This window comes from Netta rufina, assembly GCF_964035555.1.
Source record: "Netta rufina genome assembly, chromosome: 12".
NCBI classification, from domain to species: domain Eukaryota; kingdom Metazoa; phylum Chordata; class Aves; order Anseriformes; family Anatidae; genus Netta; species Netta rufina.
In genome coordinates this window covers 19,640,932-19,663,037 of record NC_140135.1, presented here as the reverse complement: position 1 = coordinate 19,663,037, position 22,106 = coordinate 19,640,932, and the positions used below count along the sequence as shown (strand labels likewise).

The window sequence follows — 22,106 nt, the reverse complement described above, 5'->3', positions numbered from 1 at the left end:
TAAAGGAACAGGTCAACAGCTATCTGTAACCAGACAAGCAATCGTTTTGGGAGTCAGCTAATGTGGCACTCTTACTGTTCTTAAAAGAAAATGTTCTTAAATTATCTTCCAGCAGGCTGTACGGAAAACTAAAGCTGCAGAACTGCACTGCAGCACCAAACAAAACACAAGGGCGGATCGAGGCTGCAGGGGAGCAAAGGGGAAAAGAGACAACTTTTTTCAACAAAGAGTGCAAAGCAGTTGCTGATTTTGGGCAGCCAACACGTGGACAGAGCCGGGGCGGCTGCCAGGATGGGTGTTCACTGCTGCCAGCGATGCAACCGGTGTGTCACCGCGTTAACTCGGGCACAGGTGCCCCGGCTGCAGGGCTGTTAGCTGTGCTGTGCCGTGCTGGATCTCTCCCTGCTGCAGCTTTTTTGACAAGTGCATAAACTCCATTTCCCTCCTTCCCGCGGCCCCGTGCAAGGCACGCTCCAGCGACTCCCCAGCTGGCAGAGCGCTCCTCCACGGCTCCAGCAGCATAGTTTATAGCAGCCCCGAGGCTGTGTTTTCCATCTAGTATATATAAGTGAATTAGTGCAAAATTTGAGCTTGCACAAATCACAGAGCCAGCTCACAGTTTGTCATGGCGAGACAGCCTTTTCTCATGACTGGAGTAGCAGTAATGAGGTGCAGTAAAGAAACTGTGGGCTGCATCCTTGGTTCCCACAGAAAGTCATTTTTAGAGCTGGGAAGGGAAGTGCTTTTAGTCAAGAGAGGGGAAAAAAAAAAAAAAAAAAAGAAAAAAAAAAAGAGGAAAGACAAACAGCAGCTCCCATATCTACATAGATCGAATGTATGGCCTGCTCAGTCACCTGGGGCCTGCAGGCAAAAGATCAATGCATGGGTACTCAGAAAGAGAAGGCTTCCTCCCTTGCCTCCCAGGCCCCATCTGTGTGAAGGAGGAGACAGGAATCACACAGAGGGCAATATTTATGCTGGAGAAATGGCAGAGGGGTTGCTCCAAATTTACATTATTGTAAACAAGAGCAGCATTTGTCCAAATGATAAGAGCTGTAGCAAAGGCAGAGCCAGAGGGCACCAAATGAGGGTCACCAGCTGCAACTGCTGTTGCCACCCAAGAAGAGGAGCTGCACGCCTGCAGCGGGGTGGAAGGATGGGGGACAGGGGAGGTTGGGAGGTGCCAAAAGCTCCTGCTGCACTGTTCAAGCGATTGCCCCAGGATGCCTCTCACACCACTTAGTACAGCCACGTTTCTAACCACTATCCAGCTGACCGCCGCTTCTCAGACTCACCAAGTGTTTCTTTATTGCACCACGCGGGTACCCCAAAAGCCCCGGCCCTTCTCAAGCATTTGTGTGGCCCCTATCAACAGCAACAGTTCTTTGAGCAGCACTGACTTACCAAAAACCACACCTGGAATGCAAGCTGTACACTGAAGCACAGTGTAAGCATTCCCTCCTCTTCTCCCGGAAAGCATAGCAGTGGAAGTGATGGATCATGCTGTTCCTGGCCACTCCATTGCTTACGTGGTGTACAGAGTCTGAAACTAAGGGTTTTCTTGCTGCAAACTTAATATAAAGAAGCATGATTTCCTGCACCGCACTGAGGGGAAGCCTGCACTCTGCATATTTCAAATCACAAACTCTAATGGCTCCTTAAAATACACACTTATATTCAGCCCATAAATCAAAATCGATAGTCAAACCCTGCTTATAGATCTAAATCCTTTTTACACTCTCTTGTAGCTCCATCATGTACCTACGGTGTCACACTGTCTGTGTGCTTCTGCCTCCACCTTCACCCACATCCTAGCACTGATTGAGAGCACCAGAGTGTGTAACCTTAAAAACTCAGAAATCAGCACTACTATTTCTCACTTTCCTGAGCACTAAAATGCATCTAAAATTAGGAAAAATGACCTCCTGTCAGTCTGTTGACTTGCCAATGAGTTTATTTGCTCACTCATCCCACAGAGCAATTGTTTCAGGGAAATGCAAAAATGCTGAATATTCCTCCGCAATGGCAGAGCGAGCTACCTGAGTGTCGCCCCTCTGCCAGCCAAAGACAATGACAGCACTGAAATCCTTCATAAGCTGCGTTTTGTATAAAGGTGAGGATCATTACAATTCTTTGGGACATGTGCTGTTATAAAGTGAGCAGAGAATTTCATATTATTATCATATTACAGATGGCATTCCTTTGATAAGGGGTCAAAGATCAGGAAGACAAGAAAAATAAGGAAATAAAACCCAGCAATGGTGAGATCTTTAGCTGGCATAATTGGACACTGAAGTCCATGGAACTGTGTCCATTAGCAGGAGTGGGTGATCTGACCCATATGCTTACTACTTTCAAGTATAAAGATTAAAACAACATGCCTAAAAGCAGAAATGGGTTATATTACATTTCAGAGAGGCTTGCATTGCCTAAAATTCTGGAGAAACGTTCAGCTTGCCATCATAAAAACTTCAATGCTGTTTACCCAAACTTTTCAGTATCTCCTTCTAAAAAAAGATGATGAGCAACCATGTTCAGTACCACAGATTTTTAATGTAATCTGTTTATAGTTTTAGAACAATTTCCAGAATAGAACATTTTTTAAATGTCCTGAGCCTTTAGCATTCTCACTTTGATCATCTCCCATCACGTTATGGTTCAGAACATAACGTGATGGAGCCAGGCTAACGAATCTGCCAGAAATGACATCAGAAAGCCAAGTGACCTGAAAAAAAGTGTTTTATTTGAGTACCAGTCTTCTTGAACATTCTCTTTTTTATTTTTTATACATTTTAATTAATGTTTTACTTTCACTGGATTTATTTTGCTTGCATGAAAGCTCAGAGCTAGTTCTCAGAAAAAAAACTCCTATTGAAAACAAAAGGAGCCTTATTTGACTAAGGGGAGACTGCAGGAGGTCCTTAGATAACAATAGTTAACAATTCTTTTTGGGATTGAACAGTTCAAATAATGAACACTTTCTAACGAGGTTAACTCTAAATAATAATTGTAGATTTTGTAGTGTGTGGAAGGGAGAGACTGGTCTTTGACAGAGTTTGTATTACTAACCTGATGCACACAGACAGCTACAAAAATGAAACGATACCAGTGATAAAAAATATTCTTTCTGCACTTAGGCAGGAGGAATTGCATGGTAGGAAAGGGCAAATTCTACTGGCCTGTGTGTACACAAGCAGTCCTTATGCATGAAGATAGAGATAAACTAAATCAACATGAGTGATCAGAGGACCTACTTATATAGTATGCATCTGCTTTAAATATTTTGGCGTGCCTCACGTTAAATTGCATGTATACATCTTATATTCCTTTAAAAAAACCTTCAGCTATTCAACAGCATTCACTGCCCCTTTTAATTCAAGCCTTCTCAGAACTGGCAAAGAAGTTGGTAAAAAAACTGTTGTAATGATAGCTGCCCCCTTCCCCTCCATCTGATGTAGAAATAGATAATTTCCAGTACTAAAAGTGATTAAATTTGGTGGATTTCCAACTTGTATTTTAACAATGCATTACCTCCTGAAATGCTGCATAAATATTAATAGACAGACTGATGTGGAACTTTTGCCCGTAATGCCCTTGGAGAACCATAATCACGGCAAGAGGAGCAAAAGAGATGAGAGAGTGTACTGAAGGTGGTGGCTCTATCCCCAAGCTTCACAGGGCTACCCCAGGTCAGGCGCTTTCCATGCAATATCATAGATGAGCAATATCTCAAAGCCCACGCTTTGCCCAGTAGGAGATGACATTAATCTGCTCAATACTTGTCTAAAATAGAGCAGGAAAAAAAAAAATTCCACTGATACCAAGAGGAACTACACTGATTTTTATCCAAATTAGCCAGACTTAATTTTTGACATGGTGTACTGTTACATTTCATCTGCGGACGTTTGCTATTCTGATCACCTCCAGAATGATTATACAGCATTTATCTACCCGAATTTCATCCCTGTGAGACAATCTCATTAAAAGTCACAATCGTGCCGGCTACCATTTAAAGGAGTGGCTACTGAAGCCATGTTCAGCTTTCTTGAAAATTTGCCAATTATTTATATCCTTGAGCATGGCCTTTAAGGGCTGAAACACAGCACAGCATTCGGGAAACCTTTTTGGATTGCCTTTCTAGTCCACTGTAAAACGTTTGTGTTTTCTGGGAAGATGACACTATTGATTTTTGTCACTGTTATGCAAGAACCTCACTGGAAACCTTAAAATACTGGCACTGCAAAGCACAAGGAGAAAAGATTTGTGTTTGCCAACATCTATTACACAGCTGTATTTTTGACACTGGTAGACTATGCTAAGGGTTAAGTTAATTTAACTTTCACCAAGTTAGGCAGCTATGAAAGTTTAATCGCAAATGAACTCCAGTGGGCAGTTTGGTAGCTCACAGACAAATGTTCTCATTTTTATTCTTTATAGTCAGTGCTCAAATCATCATAAACCATATTTAAGGAGGGAGAAATTTCACGAGGGGAGGGAGCTGTTTTATATGATAGAATAAGAGAAAAAGGCAACTTACTGTTTTAAAATTTAAATTGAACAAAATTACCAGAAATGCTGCTGGAAAACAGAACGCTGAGAATTCATTATTTTGTTTCAAAGTTAGTTTATCATAAATCTGCCCTCTGACACGTAATAACTAGTAACGTTTCGAAGGTTATTTGATAGTAAGTTCAACAGTGTAGGTGACTGAACATGTGAGCTGCATGATAATGAGTCCCAGGGGAAATCAGGCTTTAGGATGCAGGGTGAAGCATCCCTAGGCTTGTATTCAAATGGAAAAAACATATTCAAAAGTTTATTGTTTATCTCATAAGAACATCAAATAACACACAGTCCTTCAAATCAAATGTATAAGGCACACGAGAGTACTAGTTGCTGGGCGAAAAATGCCTGATTTGATCCAAATTCAAAAAAAACTAATAGCTCATACACTGAAATCCATAGAATGGTTGTGATGGGAAAAGTGGAGGGGAGTGTTTGGGTTTGTTCTTTTACAAAACTAAAAGGCACAGCAAGTCGATTTGCTCTTGCACCAGAACCTAGGAAGAGGAGCTAGAGAGCATTAAAACTAGTTGTTTTCAAATCATCCACATTCCCATACAATAGAGTTCTTTAAGTGTGACAAATATAAATTACACTACTCATCCTGAATTTAATTTCCAAAGTATGTTGGCTGTAATTGATTAATTCATAGTGTACAAACTAATTTAAAGCCAATAATGAGAGCAAAAGATTTTATTTTTCAGCAGGGAGGCGTGGTATATACATCACACTCCAGCAGTATAATAGAACCCCACCTCTCAGCTAGTTAAGCTCTTAAATAGTGAGTCTGATGCTGCCCTTACTGAAGTCAATGGTAGTTTTGTCATTACCGATAATAGAAGCAGAATTGGGCCCATTAGCTGTGCCGGAAAAGCATGTAAGACAGAACTTTTTTTATATAAACTCTCTGTATCACAAATGCCAAGGGCAGCCAGCATTCCAAGCCCTTAACTACCCAGCCGCTGGCAGCCTGCCACCCGGCCTCGCATAGCGATGCAGGAGTGAGCACGACGTGCCCCGCGCCCGCCAGCACCCGCACCCGCACCCGCACCCGCCTCCCCTCTGCCTTCCCTGGGTGCTGCAGATTTGCAGCTTTCATATTTCTGCTTATCTCCAGCACGTACACATTTCTTTACTCGGCAAAGTTTGCGGACCGTGCATTGTTTTTATGCTTGTTGATGAGTTTGGATATATCCTGTAGAATTCCCTTACCAAATTTCTATCTTAAAAGAAACATCAGAGCTATTAAAAGTAATCAAACGTGACTCGCGCTATTCAGATGTATGACCATACCTGTCAGGCATACTAGTTGTCTTCTTTTGACAAAGCTCCATATTCCTGTCTGTATCCTATTTCCCAATGCATTTGGGGCATAGAAAACAAACACAGACTTTACTTTTGAGGTATCTTTCAATAACCAAAATTTGTTTTCTGTACCTTCTTTTAAGTTGTCCTCCTCTTTTATCCATTATTTATATTTTTACATACCCTACTCTGAAGTGATGAAGAGTTAAGCAGCATATATATTACTTAACATCACTCTACCAATCCTAACTCTTAATATTATGATGGCTTTTTTCAGAAATGTAACTGGCAGCAGTTTACTGACACACCACAAATTCTAATTATCTTCAAAGCTCTAAATTCCATATTGACAAAAATCAAGGGTTGAAATGCACTTGACAAGCTCTAAAATGTTGAATGAATGCTTGTTTATTCACTTACTGCATTAGTATATATTTCCAACACGGCTATTTTCCATACCTTAGCTTTGGGAAAACAACAACATCTAAATATGCACCCAAGGCAAAGATAAATAAAAACAAGCAAACAGGCAATAAGGCTGTCTAAAATGCTCTTCAGTCTTCTTAATAAGGAATTACTACACGGAAGATGATTGAAAACAAAAATAAACATAATCTCAAAGGTTACAAAAAAGTATATTTAGAGCAGATGGCTAACTTTCCAGATTCAGTCCTTAAAATACTGTTATCCGCTATTTAACTTTTTAAAATGTTTACACAAGCAAGATGTACCGAGAAAATTAGAGCTATGTTAAAATACGAAAGACATGAAAAACGATCGCAGGGCCATTAATGCAAATATTAAATAAGAGTAGTATAAACCAGCTGGCCAGATCGACATCGAACTTCTCTTCTTGTTGCAGAAAGCAGTTTAGGTTGTGTGTTGCTAGATGAAGTTAGTTCTGTCGAGGTGCTGTAATATTAAAACGTGCATAAATCAGTCTGCTCATTTTCCTATCAAGCATAAAGCTTCTGTCTGCTAGTTATCAGAGGTATTCGCAGATATACACAGAGCAAGTCTACTCGGGGTCCTTCCTCTGTGTGGTCTTTTAGAACTGTCGTTATCAGCTTTCTGTTTATTATTGTGCTCAGTTTAAAGGGAATTTGCCAAGTGATCCCTGGACTCCAATCTTTAGGCCTGTTGTCAGGACAAATTAATTTCTGTGGAAACCCACTGTGCCTCAGATACCATCTAGGAAATGTAGGATTAATGGAGTCCCTGTACAACAAGCTTTGTAGTGGAGCGGCTGGGGGAGGGGAGCAGGGATTGTGAGGAAGTGAGAAATAACAAAAATAAAGCCACGACACTTCGTGCTAGTTCAGGAGCACTTTACATTTTTTATTACATAAACTAACAATAGTAATATCGAAAATATAGAGTAGCAATCAAGCATGAACAACCAACTTTTTTTAAAAAAACAAAACAAATAGTGAATGGAAACTATGCATTGCTAAAGATGAGGGAACTGAGGTCTAATTATCAATATTTTGCATTTTACACACTCAAGCCTGTCTCTTCATAAACAAAAGCAGGCTATAGCATGAAACAGTCTCCCATGAATCTGAGCAGAAAATAATGAAACTCAATACGTGATCTTTTGGAAAAGAGGTATTAAAGCAAGATTTGCTACAGGGCCGGGTCATTACTGTGTTAGCTGACATTTGAGGCTCTTTTTTCAAAATGTATATTACTTCATTGTTAAAAATGTTCAGCTGCCACCGTTCTTTTAATATGTATACTTAAAAAGAGACTTTCCTGCCTAGAGAAGAATATATATATATATAATATATATATATATATTCTTAGTGATACTAAACAAGAGCAAAATTTAGAGCTGTAACAAATAAAGTAGTATCTGCCTTCATGTTTTTTCTGAAGAGAAGAGACAAGAGAGAAGAGAAGAGAAGAGAAGAGAAGAGAAGAGAAGAGAAGAGAAGAGAAGAGAAGAGAAGAGAAGAGAAGAGAAGAGAAGAGAAGAGAAGAGAAAACTCCAATACATTTTTATTGATCCTTTTCTCATTTTCAGAAGGCTGACTGCCCATGTTTTAATATCTTACAAATTTGGAATTCTTAACCTTATTCTTTTCTCTTAAAAAATGAATCAGCAGATAACCTATGGAACAAAGATACTAGACACACAGGGCAATATTCTGTATTGTATTACATCTTGTGACTCCCCTGTGAAATCAGTGAGTTGTAAATCAGCCATGAAGTTAGCCTTAAGTGGTACTAAAACACCTAATGGATTACCAAAAAAAAAAAAAAAAAAAAAGGAAAAAAAGAAAAAAAAAAAAAGGAGAAAGAAAGATACCACTCCTTTAAGGTCAAATGCTATAAGCAAAATTTGTCTTTCTAATATGGTGCTGTTAGGAAATTAAGCTGTTAACATCAGCACTAATTTTGCCACACAGAACAGTGCATTTCCAGTGCACTTCTCATATCCTATAAGATTGACAGATGCGGATGATGAAGCTGCACCAGAAGGCTCCTTTAATGTATCTCTCCAGTTTGCAAATACCTCAGTGTATGCTGCTTTTCCTTCAGAGGCAAAAATAGGAGCAGTATGAGAAAGCATATTTGTGTGTGTTTGTGTGTGTGTGTGTGATGCCACGTTTTGTTTGGAACAGCCTTTATGGGGAAGATTTGTTTTCAGAGATAATTTTATTAAGCTCAGGCTCACTTGCATATGGGGCTACTTTCTTTATATTAAATACTCCAATTGAGTATATTCTTACCTAACTAAAACATTTAATCTTGAGAGACTTTTTATATGCCAGTTTTTACTATTACAGAAATTCAATTAACTCCATAATTATGAACACAATTACCATTGAGTGTTACATGTGATTTGGTAGTAGTAGCTACACAGCACACACATACACATCATTTTATGATTAAAAACGTCGTAATAATAATGATAATAGGTAAAAATTCATGTTCTTCGGGTTTCATGCACTGCTTTATGCGTACAAACAATTTTTAAATATCCTGTTCATATGTGGCACTGAAGTGTTTAATTGCAACAAGCACATTATCTGCAACCAGTGGACTAGATTCCCAGCTGATGGAAAGTCACCCAAACTGTGACGATTTACCTTAGGTGTCAGCCCAGCCCCATTAACTCATTCGGGTACAGACTCAAATCCACAGCAAGGGTAGGGCAAAAAAAAAAAAAAAAAAAGCTCCAGTTATTTACACATAGAGGGGGAAAAAAAATGGAAATGGAAATGGAAGCTCTATAAAGTCTTTTAAAACTTTACATCCAGGCACTGCCAAAAAAAAAAAGAGCTTCCAGGCAGAGGAAAGCCTGCACATGATTGCCACAACACTGCTCTTAAAAGCCCTTCGCAACAGGCATGATGAGTGGGAGTTTCAGGGTGGAGCTGGCGGGTCAAGAGGCATGATCTGTGCGTCTGCACAGACGCGCTGCCTGGCAGTCACCGGCGTACGAGCCCATATGCAGGTTATTCTCCTTGCAGGCAGGGTGGCTGCGCGTTGGAGCACTGCCAGGCAGATCCTGAGAGCACTTCACTGCTTCTTTAGAAATTAAAGTGCGTCAGTTTTTATGCCGTGTAATGAAGCACCAGAGTGTGGTCAGCGAGGGGCCTAGGGACCTTCGTTTGGTTTTGCAGACCGAGATGGCTAAAAGCAAAGTTTAAGAGCACGGTCCCGATACGGTCTTACTCAGGGCAAAGGCAAGTTGAGGGTGGACTGCTGCTCTCAGAGCACACATGTTTCTGCAGCGCTTGCAGAAATACCCTGGGAAATGGTCACCACACAGAAGTCAACACTCACTGCTGCCACAGTTGGAGTACCTGTGACATCTCCTGTGTCAGAGGCATTCGTTGACTTCTTAGCGATAATCTGTGTTGGGTACACTGCGCGTTGGAGTTCAGGTTGCATCATTAGCACACTACGCTATAAGGAAGGCAAAGTACTTCATCCGGGCTAAGATCATTGCAGACATTATGCAAACTAATTCTGATATCACTCATGCAATCTTTTGCTCGGGCTAAGCAAATCTCCAGTCCATGTAACTCGGTCTAACTTCCTGAATACCAACACTACTGCACCAATTTATGTCAACTGAAGGTCTGGCCCCACAAACGCCTAATCTAATCCAAAGCCATTTCTGCTGACACAAGGACATCTGCAGCGATCTCCAGCTTCTCCTACCCTCCTTTGCATGCGAGTGCTTCCCACCTACAGGTAAGTGCACCAGTGGGTAACACTCCTTCAACCCAGCAACTGAGGCTCTACCAACAGATGTCCATGGACTTCAGACGCACAAGAAATCAGCAATGTTTTATGATAATCACTGTTCAAGTAATTCAAAATCAGAATTACCCATGTGATTTCTCCAGATACAAAGTGATCTCCAACAGACAAATCTGAATTCAAAACATGCTCACATGAAACATTAGAAACACAAAACCCAGTTACAGCTCAGTCCTTGTGGATGCTAGTCACTATTGGAAAACTATCACATGTATTTATTTTTTTCCTTTTTTTTTTTAAAGTGCAGAATATAATAGAAAGAAGAGGTTAAAGCACTTCCAAGGCTTGCCAAGAAATAGGTCTTACCAAGGAAGTAAAATATTTAAGCTTTAATGGAAAAATATAAATGCAAATACATATAAAATGAACCATAAAATAAGCTTCTTATGGAAATTCATGCCTCGTAACACGAACGGTCCATATATTTCATAACATGTCAAACCCGCCGGACATGTACTTTCATGCCTTCCCCACGCCAGGCACAATAACCACCAAAAAAAGTTATATAATGGCACTGGGAACAGTTTTCCAGCCTTGGGATATGGAGCCAATATCTCAAGATCCTGCTTCAACCTGCAATCTTAGTCCGGAAAGGAGGCAGACAGGAGGAGAAAATGTATTTATTTTGCCGTATTTAAGTTCACACGGGCTGGAAAAAGCTCTCAACTACAGGAAGACTCCCCTGTGTTGCCATAGATAATCACTGCGATTTTAACCACATAAAGCAAGCCCTGGGTAAGCCAGAGCCAGTCCACCCTCACTACTGGGGGTGTCTTAAAGCACCGGCCCGTGAGATGCCCGGCTCCAGCTGCCAGGGGGAAAGGAAGCCCCTGCACAAGGACAGGGGCCGCGGGCAGCACGAAGCTGCAGCAGACGCTCTGCCATCACAGCACGGCGCAGGGTTGTGCGCCACGGCCACAGGCAGCACCAGAGGCCTCGGAGCAGCGAGCTCACAGCCCAGGAGCAGCCCCTATTCAAAAGCTGTGAAATCTCCCTGATGCCCAGGAGTCAGACATCCTCTAAAACACACTATGTACATCGCTGCAAATGAAGCTGCCATGTGATTTGTTTTCCAAAACAACATCTCACTCTACTCTGCTGTGGAAGAAATGGAGTCCTTATCCCTCTTCAATATTCATCGGGTGCAGAGCTACATTAACAGCTAAGTTTTAATTTCATGAGCATTCTGACATTTACAAAGAACAGATTCCAGCCCTGGTTTCACACTAGTTTTTGTGGTTTTTTGTTTTTTGTTTTTTGTTTTTTTCTTTCTATTATCACTGTTATTACTAGTATTAGTATCACTGCAGAAGTGATTTAAAGGTCCTGGACATGTTATTAAAATAGTTCTACTTCTCTGTTCAGCATCAGGATGAATTCTGTTATTTTATAAACAAGAATAATCTTTTTGGAAAGGGACTTTGAAGTACTGCCTACTCCTCTCTTCATTCTGAAATAGAAGTACTTTTGCTAGGAAAATTCCAGGTAAGAACAAGTCCAAATACCTGAAGCAGAGGCAAAAAGATTTACTATACAATGCTGAACACTACCCAGATCTGCTCATAAAATCTGAAAACAATAAAAGGCCAATAGCAGCCCAATCTGCAAAATTCTCAGGGAAGGCAGGGAGAGAGAGACCTCATGGAAGCCTCCAGCATTAGTCCCCACAATTATTCTCAGGTGATCATTTCCTGAAACACAGGCACCTGAGGCTTGTGATTTTACCTAAAGGGCTGCTTTAGCTGTAATTTTGGAAAATGCATTTGTGTTTACTGAGATAGCCCAGCAGTTCACCCATGCATGGTTGTACATCAAGCCTCTTTTCCATAGCATTCACTAAACAGAAACTCAAAAGAGTCTTAGGCGTAGATTAAATGCTTTCAAAAATCAATTCTAGGCTGGCATATAAGTTAACCAGTCTGACCTTGTGATTTACAGAGCAAACACTTCTTTAGGAAACAAAGTGTAGGAATATTTTATGTTTCAGTAATTATTTGAGACAGTTCCACATATAAAAATGAGAAATCCTGGCAATATTTAAGGAAGTTTATCCATGGATAATTCCATAAAATAGGGCTCATTCAGAGGTTTGGGACACTGTAATATTAAAATACGTTAACAAAAGGCAATATCCAGTATGCAGCCCAGTGAAACTCTAACAATCACTTTAAATTTCAGGTAGCATTGTGAAGAAGAGAAAAACACATAACCTGGTTCCTACCTGATTACTCCAAATGTTTAACTCTGGAAGCTTAATGTCAAGAAGTACAGTGCTCAGGAAAGCAGTAGCATGACACGCAGTTATTCTGCTGGCTAAAGAGGATCCTCCAAACTACCTTGGGAACGATGCAAAATAGTTATAAAACATACTTCTTCGGCTGCATATTCCTGAGGATGGAGTGCATATTTAATGCCCAAGTACTAATGTGCCTTGCAACGGCATTTTTTCATTCTTACTAGTGTCAACAGCAGTGTAACCCCAGAGCTTTCAAATAAACGTTTGCATTAGTTTGATCATATAAGTGTGCTACCCAGTAATTAAATCCAGTTTGTATTTTTAAAGTGCACACCGAGCAATACCCTGCGCAGAGCTAAAGCGCATTGTATTTGTATCCACCGCCTCTCAGTTCTGGGAAATCCATAAATTCATTTGTCAAAGGTAAAAATACTTACACCAAATTCCTGCTAAATCTTTTGAAATGGTTTGTTCAAACTCTTGACATAGCGTTTTGATCTAAACAAATTTCTAGACAACCCTGTGATTTTCCATCTCTGAAAATATACTGTTTCCCCTCCATGAAACTAGAACAGAGGGTCTGAGAGAAAGGAAATTATTAAGCATTCTAGTGGGTTTTTTCCAACAAAAACTAAGATAGAGGTCAATGAATAAGTATGTGCAGGCTGGAACTTAAATCCTCTGGGGTGACTGTAGGCTAATTAATAATTAATGCCAGAGACATGGTGTTTGAAATGCAGATGTGATAACTGGAGGCCTGGCAAAGCTGTTCAGAGGAAGCAGATTTGGATGCTATAGGGAATAGGCACTCCCTTGCCGGCTGGCTCTGAAAGCAGACCTGGGTGCAAAGCAGGGCCTATGGTTTAGATTATATTCCCCTCAGCTGTTAATTACCTGAACCTACTTTGAAGTTTTTCTCTTTTTATCCTCTGCATGAAAAGAGATTGGTTCAGCCAAGGGACTTGAAAAAATGATCAAATACATGGAGTAGAGGAGGGGAATAGAACTTCAGATATAAAAAAGATAAGGAAGAAAAACACTCAGGGAAACACACAAGAACATATTAGGAAGTGTGCGAGTGCGGCTCACTGTTTCGGGCGAGTTGTGCTGCTCTGAGTTATTTCAGCCATTAAGTAAACCCCTGCGCATTTTACGAACAGATTTGTTAAAAGGAACCTCTCGCTATATGTATATAGTTTACATTAATTATTTGATGAAAGGACCGTAGGTGATTTTCTATGCTATTTTTAATTCAATAAAGTCATTTAAACCTCCTTCTGTTTGGGGCTATTTAATGAGGTGTGCAACATTAACAGAATCACCAATGAGCTGTTCCTCCAAGTATTCAGATTTCGCAGAAATCGCTCGCTCCCCGAACGGAGAGGGACCCCGGGCCGCCGGGACCCCTCGCTGCCACCGGGGGGGTCCGGGGGGAACCCGGGACACCCTCTGCGGAGGAGGAGCGGCCCGGGGCAGAGCCCCCCCGCCTGCCCCCGGCTCCTCGGGCACCGAGACGGCCCGAGGGGCCCCGGCCGGTCCCCCCCGAGGGCTCCGGGCTCGGTGCGGGCCGGGGCAGCCGTGCGGGGCCGGGGCGCTCCCGTTTCCGAGCGGCTGCCCCCGCTCCTTGGGGCCGGTCGTTTCAAAGGCTTCCCCAAGCAAACTTCCCAGCAACTTCACTTAAAACCTTTCGAAAAGAAACGGGGAGGGGGTATTTGGGGGAAATACTGCCTTTTTTTTTTTCTTTTTTCTTTTCCCTAAAGTACAGGAGGAGGACGTCGTGATCCCGGGGCTGGCTGTGCTTAGCGATGAACCCGGAGGAGCGGCCGCACCTCGGTCTGGCCCCGCGCACACACCTGCACGGCGGCCCCGCTCCTTCGTGGCACCGGGTCGCGGTGTCGCCGTGCCCACCTGCAGCTCAACCAAGCTCCGGGCAGAGCTGGCGGCTCGGCACGGCTTGGCACGGCTTGGCACAGCTTGGCACGGCTCGGCCCGGGGGCGCAGAGGCGCTCCCACCTTGCCCCAGGAGGACCCGGGGACCCCCCGCCCCTGATGGGAGGCGGCGGGGCAGGCGGGAGGGGGCTTTTAATGAAATCATAACATTAAAAGAGTTTTATATTAAATCCTGTTAATTTTCGAGGTGAAGGCTGTGAAGTGAATGCGAGGAAGCATTAAAAGGGAATTGAATTTGCATTCCTTATGCTACAGGCACATGTTTACATGACCTTTAAAACAGAATTAAAGCTGTATCATCAGCAGCTGTAGGCAATTCACATTACTAAGGCAATCAAATCAGAAGGCTAAACTAACTATAAAACATAAATTAAACCGATAGAGAATCATCCTAATTCACTAGGTTTACTTGCAATTTACTTAGCCACTACTAGTAATTTCTAGGCACTTGGCAGCAGAAGCCGAGCACGTGAAGGTGCCACTCGGGGAGGCCGGCAGCAAACAGCCGCGGAGCTGCGGGATCAGGGGCCGGACCCCCGCCCCCGGTGGCTCCCGGTGCAGCCTCCCCCGGTGGCTCTGCCTCCTCCCGGTGCAGCCTCCCCGGCGAGGCCGCGTTTCCAGGGCTGCACGAAGGGCCTAGAGCCGGTTGCTCCCCGTGGTTTCCGCACCCCCAGCGTGAGCGGGATGGCTCAGACCTCCCCGCAGCATCTCCATGCTGAAAGGCGAAATAACCCCAAATCCGAGGGGCTCGGCGCGGCGCCGCTCCCCTCCGCCCTCCCGCCCCGTCCCCAGGGGATGCCCTCAGCCGCCCGCAGCGCAGAGAAACCAAAATCTTAACGATTTCAGAAAAAGTTTGCGGGGAGCGCATCCCCGGCCCCGCTGCCCCGTTGCGGGTAGCGGAGGTCACCGGGCAGCCTCCGCCCGCCCCGGGGAGGCCGGGCCCCGCCGCTTTGATTTATTTGTGTTTATTCCTGCCGGGCAGGCAGAGCTGGGGGGGCTGCGGCTCCCCTCTGATGGCTGTTCTCCCACGCGTGTCTCGGCCCGTCCCGGGCACTGCCCCGCTTTAGGGCCCGCACAGCCCCGCTGCCCCCCCCCCGCGCCCCCTGCCCGCGGGAAGGCGAGGGGCGGAAACGGGGGAAGGGGGCGGCGAAGCCTCCAGCGCCTTTAAGCAGGCTGCTCCTGGAAGAATAAATAAATAAATAAATAAATAAATAAATAAATAAATAATAAAAAGAGGTGCCAGGAGATGCCAGGCGAAGCGGGGAGAGGAGGGCGGCTGGGGGAAGCCGCCCCCCCCTCCGCGGGGCCGAGGCAGGGCACAGCCTGGGGATGTGGCTCGACCCCTGGGGGCCGGGGGGCGGCAGGGGGCGGCGGCAGGGCCCGCAGGGCCGGGGGGGGCCGGGCAGAGCCTTTGTGTGCCCTGCGTGCAGCCGGGCGCAAGTTGCGCCTCCCGCAGCCGGCCGGCACCGGGGTGCGCCAGGCATTCACCTGCCCCGGCCCCGTGCCGGTGTCCGAGCAGAGGCTGAGCTGCCTCGTGTCCCTCAGCGCTTTCTCGTCCCCCGAGAGCTGTTCCCGAAGGAAGAAGCATCCCTCAGCAGCCCAGCCTGGCCTGAAAGTTCGGCTTTTGTAACGGCTTCGATTTGTAACAGCGCGAGTGAAGCAGGGAGCAAAGTTTCCGCCAACCCAAAACCATTTCATCTGCGGGAAAACAAAGAATTAGCGGCACCACGGGCGTCTTTCTGAACGTGACCCTAGGAAGGACGAGGCACCTCGGAGTGCAAGGGACCTGCAGGTCCCTCTGCAGGATCACGGGCATCACCGAGCAATTCGCACGCTGACTGATAAAGCTGGAAAAAAACGTACAGTTTAAAAAATAAATAAATAAATCATAGGCACGTTGAAATTATTCAGCAAACTAACAAACAGCAAGGCAGGTATTTGTCAGCCTAGGAACAGAGCGATTTGTCTTCGGTGTCTCGTTAGCCACCAGAGGTTAAGCAGCACGCCATTCGGCGCGGTTTCAAACCCAGTCCCCTTCCTTTAGATGTGTCTGAGCAGGATCCCGCACGCTCGGGACCCGTGTTTGGATTATTCCCGAGCCCCGCGCGTGGGGCGGCTCCGCGGGGAAGGTCCCAGCGCACAGGGGGGCGCCCCAGGGTGCTGCGCGGACCCAGCACCCCGGAGGTGCCCCGAGAGCCGCCGAGCCGCTCCGCGCCCTGCTCTGCAGCCACCCCCGACGTTTCACCGCCTGGATTTAAGGCACGGCAAGACGGACCTGTCCCACGGTTAAATAATAATCATCTTTTTTTTTTTTTTTTTTTTTTAAAGTGCGCTTTGGAGAGACTTCCCGGAATATTTTTTGCTCTCGGCAGCAAACCAACCAAATGTTCGCTCCGGTACCTGCCACGCATCCGCCGAGCTACAGAGAGAGCAGTGACCTGCCCGTGACGTGGTAGCGCACAAACGAACGACATCTTTTTCTCCCCAGCAAGTACATTTTTCAGACATTAACAGCGTGGAAAAAAAAAAATAATAATATAATACTCATAAATGGCGAATCGAGCAGAGCAGCGAGGAGGTGCACACAACGATTTGGAAACCGCAGCAGTTAGAACACGAATGCAATTTACCTTGCGATTTTCTCTGCCCGTGCCTGGCTTTATTGTCCCTGCCTAGCCCAGCTCCGGCGCAGGACCGGCCCCGCCGCAGCCCCGCTCGCTCCGTGCCGGGCTTAGCGCTACCGGGCTCTGCGCGCCGGGGGCTGCGGTCGTTCTGACATTGGGACTCTTTTAATTTGCAATCTGTCAGTCCATCTCCTGGCTGCGGCTCTGAGATGGCAGTGTGCTGGGGCTCTCCCTCTCCCTGCACGGCATTTACTCACGTTCGAGAACAGCCAACAGAGACCCAAAAAAAAAAAAAAAAAAAAAAAAAAAAGAACTAATTGAGCTTGTGTCGGCATTGGCTAATTTCTGCTAATACTCTGTAAATTCCTCTTTTCCTCCTAACCTTCCCCCACGCAGGCTAGGCTTTCACAAAGCATCTCCGGAGATCCAGGAGCCTGTTTCCCAGCTCTGCTTGCTGAGCGATGCGGGGCTGGGTTTCAGCGTTAGTATCAGCGCCTCGGCGTACACAATGCAAACCTTAACTCCTGGCTCCAGAAACGGTTAAATTGCCCTTTCCCAGCCCCCACCCCCGTTATGATTGACTCTGTTTTTAAATTTGCACTTGTTCCCACCAAGCGCAATCTAACTCGTCCTGTCTCCGAAGTGAACTTGTGTTGAAGGTGAAGTTTTCAATATAGAGGTCATGACACCGAGGCACAGCTTACCGCTCCGAGCTTCATGCCGTATTAAACACAATCAAAACGAACCCCTTTCTGGCCAGTTTTTTTTTCTTTTTTTTTTTTTTTTTTCTTCCCTCCCGCAGACGAACAATGAGAAAACTCTCCAAAATATAATGCCCCCAGCCCCGATGAAACCGTTCCCGGCGCTTCTCGGCTCGCTCCCCCCGAGCTCCCTACCCCGAGAGAGGCACCTACGGAGCCGGCTGGGACCAGGCACCCCCGGCCCGGGGCTCGTAACGGGGCTGGGTGCGGGGGGCACCGGGGACCCCCCCCTCCCCGCCTTCCTTCCCCCGCCGCAGCCGGGGCCGGCGCTGCCGCCGCCCCGCGGGCTGCGCTCGGAGGTGCCGCCGCCGCCAGCCCGGTGCCCACCACGGGGAAAAAGGGGACGGGGAAAAAAAAAAAAAAAAGGGAGAAGGAAGGGGAAAAAAGGGGAAGAGGGAAAGGGGGGAGGCTGCGCCCGGCCCCCGGCTGCCCCGAGCCGCTCGCGGTGCCTCCGCCGGGCGAGGGGACTCGACACAATTACAGCTCCTCCACTTCAAAGCCGGGTTTTCTCTATAGCGACTTCTAGCTGCCCCAAGACGGTAGGCTGCCTTCAGCTATTGTGTGATCTTTTTTCGTGCCAAAGATTTAGCAGAAAAAGTAGGTAGGAAGGCAAGGCGCCCGCCGGGGAAACGTGGGTCCCCCGAGCGCGAAGGCACCCGGAGCCAAAGGGCTGCGGAGCACGGTCCGGACCCCGAAACTTTTTTTACTTTAATGGGTTTCAGTCTATGAAAAATAAGTTACAAATTCTTGCAACAGTAGCTTTGCATGTACTTATTTTTCTCCCATGTCCAGACGGGGTCGTCTATTGAATAAGGCTCTTTTATTCTGCATGGGGCAGGGGATTTGTGGCCATGGTCCCCCTTTTATTCCTCTCTCTATGGAAACCCAGATCATGGGGAGAAATATGCGAGGCTGAATAAAGAAAAGCAGCAGAAAGGACCGCTTGAGAGCGGCATCTGTTACACTTGGGAAGTTAGACTGACAGGAAAGAGCTAAAGAAACCCTCTCCAGCAGATTAGTTAGAACAGCAAGAAGATTTAACTATATGCAGATAAAAACACTTTAAAATACGGCGGGCTCGCCCACGGGCGAGGTGCGAGCCCCTCGGCCGGGAGCGGAGCGCTGCCTTGCCCCGGTACAGCGAGCCCTGCGGCTCCGTGCCCTGCCAGGCACCGCCGGGACCGAGCGGCGGCTCTGCGCAGCTCTTTCCACGGGCAACGGGATTTGAAAAATTGTTTCGCAAGTTCAAGTGCAAATTAATTTTAAATAATTTAGTTACGTTTTTATACAGCCTGGATTTTTTTTTTCTTTCCTTTCTTTCCTTTTTTTTTTTTTTTTTTTTTTTTCCGCGGGCTCCGGTGATATTTATTTTGCGAAGCTCGTGCGGGCGGAGAGAGGGCGGGGGGGGGGGGGGGGGGAGGGATGGAAAAAAAAAAATAAAAAAATAGAAGAGGCGAACAGAAAGCCGCGGAGCGCCCATACAGCTCCGTGGGTGCCCTCCCCGGTGTGCCCAGCGCCTCCGGCGGGCCGGGCTCGGCCGGGCTGGGCTCGGAGCCCCTCTCGCAGGGCCATTTGTCACCCCTGACCTCCCGGCTGACCCCTCCCGCAGCTCGCCGAGCGCCTCCCGGCTACCTGCAAACTTTTCTCCGAGCCGCCCCGGGCCCGCCGAGGGGACGCGGCCGGCAGCGGGCGGCCCGGGAGCGGCGGCGGAGACCCCCCCCCCCCGACCCCGGACCCCCTCCCCCGAGCCCCGGAGCCCACCCCCGGCCCCGGAGCCCCCCCCCCCGGCCCCGGAGCTGCCCCGGCCGCGGCGTGCCCGAGCCCCGGGGCTCGCTGCCCGCTGCGGGGCCGGGAGCGGCGGTGCCCGGCTGCGGAGGAAGCGGAGGAGCGCTCACCTTGGGTCTAGCTATTTTCTTGACTTTTTTTTTTTTTTTTTTTTTTTTCTTCAGATCTGTCTTCCCAGAGAAACTAATGCCTTAATGACTTTCGGCTAGCTGCAAGCCTTCTTTTATTTCTGCTAAATATATGAAAATGTATGCAAATTTAAATCAAGCTTAACCTAGGAGCTCTTGCAATATATTTAATGGAATTTCAAACCAATAAGGGAACTCCGATGCAGCCCTCTGCAAGTGCAAACACAATTACGCAGCCAGGCTACCTCCGCAATTATGCAGGGAGAGGGCAGCCGCTAACTTCGGAGCCGGCCCGAGGTGCGGGGCCGGGGGGTGGGGGGGTTGCAGCGGGGCTCGGTGCCCCCCGGCAGCCCCGGGGTCGGGCAGGGGGCGCGGAGTTTCCCGGCCGCAGCGCTGGGGCAGCGCCTTTTGGGGCGATTTGGGGCTTTTTTCGTTGTTTGCGCTCCGCGGGAGCGCACGGGCCGGGGAGGGGGGCGCGGGGAGGCCCGGGGGCAGCGCGGGGCGGGCACGGAGCGGGCACGGGGCGGGCACCGGAGGGGTTGGGAGGGGGGTGTGGGGGGTACGGGGGGCACGGGGCCGGGCTTCTCCGGGGTGGTCCCGCCGTGCTGCCGCCGCTTAACCTGTGCGCCGCGCTGCCGGGCGCTAATGGCTCCGCATTTAAGCCGTGCCCCGCGCCCACCCCCCCCCCCGCCCGGCTTCCCCCTTCCACCCCCCCCGCCCCCCCCTTCCAGCCCGCCCGCGGGGCGCAGCGCGGAAGGAGTTAAGCGGCGGGGCCGCGCCGCGGCCGCCCCCCGCAGCACGGCGGAGTGATTCACTTCCTGGCCGCGGCCCGCGCGGCTCCCCCTTCGCCCCGCCCCTCGGCGCCTCGCCCCGCCCCTTCAGCGCACCCATTGGCCCGCGCCGCGCGGGCCCGGCGGCGGCGCGCCCCCATTGGGCGGCGCGGCCGCCAGTCGCGGCGCGGCCGCTGCCCGGGCCGCCGTGCCGGTGGATGTCAAAGGCTGCGGCGGCGGCGGCGGCTCAGTATAACTCGTGGGGCTGCGCGGCGGCCATGGCCACAGCCGCCTCCAACCCCTACAGCCTGCTGGGCGCCGGCGCGCTCGGCCCCGCCGACGGCGCGGGCATGCAGCAGGGCGGCGCGTTCCGCGGCCCGCAGAAGCTGCTGCAGGGCGAGTACCTGCAGGGCGTCCCCGGCGGCGGCGGCGGCGGCGGCGGCGGCGGCGGCGGCGGGGGGCACCCGCTGGGGCACCACTGGGTGACGGGCCTGGGAGACGCCGGGGCCTGGCCCGCCGCCGCGCTGGCCGGCGGCCCCCTGGAGCAGCCCGACGTGAAGCCGGGCCGCGAGGACCTGCAGCTGGGCGCCGTGGCGCACCACCGCTCGCCCCACGTCGCGCACCACTCGCCCCACGCCACGCACCCCGGCGCCTGGGGGGCCAGCCCCGCGCACAGCGCCGCGCTGGCCCCCGCCGCGCAGCCCCTGGGCGCCTACCCGCAGGCCGGCTTCGCGGTGGGCGGCATGCTGGAGCACGGCGGCCTCACCCCGCCGCCCGCCGCCGCCGCCGCCGCCGCCGCTGCGGCCGCTGCCGCCGCCGCCGCCGCAGCCGCCGCCGCGCAGGGCTTGCACCCGGGGCTGCGCGACGGCGGCGAGCACGGCGAGCTGGGCGGGCACCACTGCCAGGACCACTCGGACGAGGAGACGCCGACGTCGGACGAGCTGGAGCAGTTCGCCAAGCAGTTCAAGCAGCGCCGCATCAAGCTGGGCTTCACCCAGGCCGACGTGGGGCTGGCGCTGGGGACGCTGTACGGCAACGTCTTCTCGCAGACCACCATCTGCCGCTTCGAGGCCCTGCAGCTCAGCTTCAAGAACATGTGCAAGCTGAAGCCGCTGCTGAACAAGTGGCTGGAGGAGGCCGACTCCTCCACCGGCAGCCCCACCAGCATCGACAAGATCGCGGCGCAGGGCAGGAAGAGGAAGAAGCGCACCTCCATCGAGGTGAGTGTCAAGGGCGTGCTGGAGACGCACTTCCTCAAGTGCCCCAAGCCGGCCGCCCAGGAGATCTCCTCGCTGGCCGACAGCCTGCAGCTGGAGAAGGAGGTGGTGCGGGTCTGGTTCTGCAACCGGCGGCAGAAGGAGAAGCGCATGACGCCGCCGGGCGAGCAGCAGCAGCAGCAGCAGCAGCAGCACGACGTCTACTCGCACGGCGTCAAAACGGACACGGCCTGCCACGACCTCTGACCGGGGCTTAGCCGGGCGGCGGCCCCGCGGGCTCGGACCTGTGCACGCCGGGGGGAGCCGGCAGCGGCCCCCGCTGCCCTGCGGCCCCCCTCCTGCTCCCCCTGCCTTCCCCCCACCCCTCCTGCCCTCCTCGCCCCGTCCCTCCCCTCCTCGCCCCCCGCGGGCCGGAGCCGCGGCGGGGACCCGCGGACAAGGCTCGCTCTCGGTCCCCGCCGGGACGAAGGGGAACACGGGACGAAGGGG

The 22,106-nt window shown here is 49.2% G+C and overlaps 1 protein-coding gene across 1 annotated transcript; it reads left to right on the top strand.

Annotated features, from left to right (window-relative positions):
• Positions 1 to 20,678: 20,678 nt before the first annotated feature.
• On the top strand, positions 20,679 to 21,863 carry POU3F4 (POU class 3 homeobox 4; the record flags this gene model as incomplete). Its single annotated transcript, XM_084294327.1, has 1 exon — positions 20,679 to 21,863. One exon carries the CDS (start codon positions 20,679 to 20,681, stop codon positions 21,861 to 21,863), a length of 1,185 nt encoding a protein of 394 aa, XP_084150453.1.
• Positions 21,864 to 22,106: the final 243 nt, after the last annotated feature.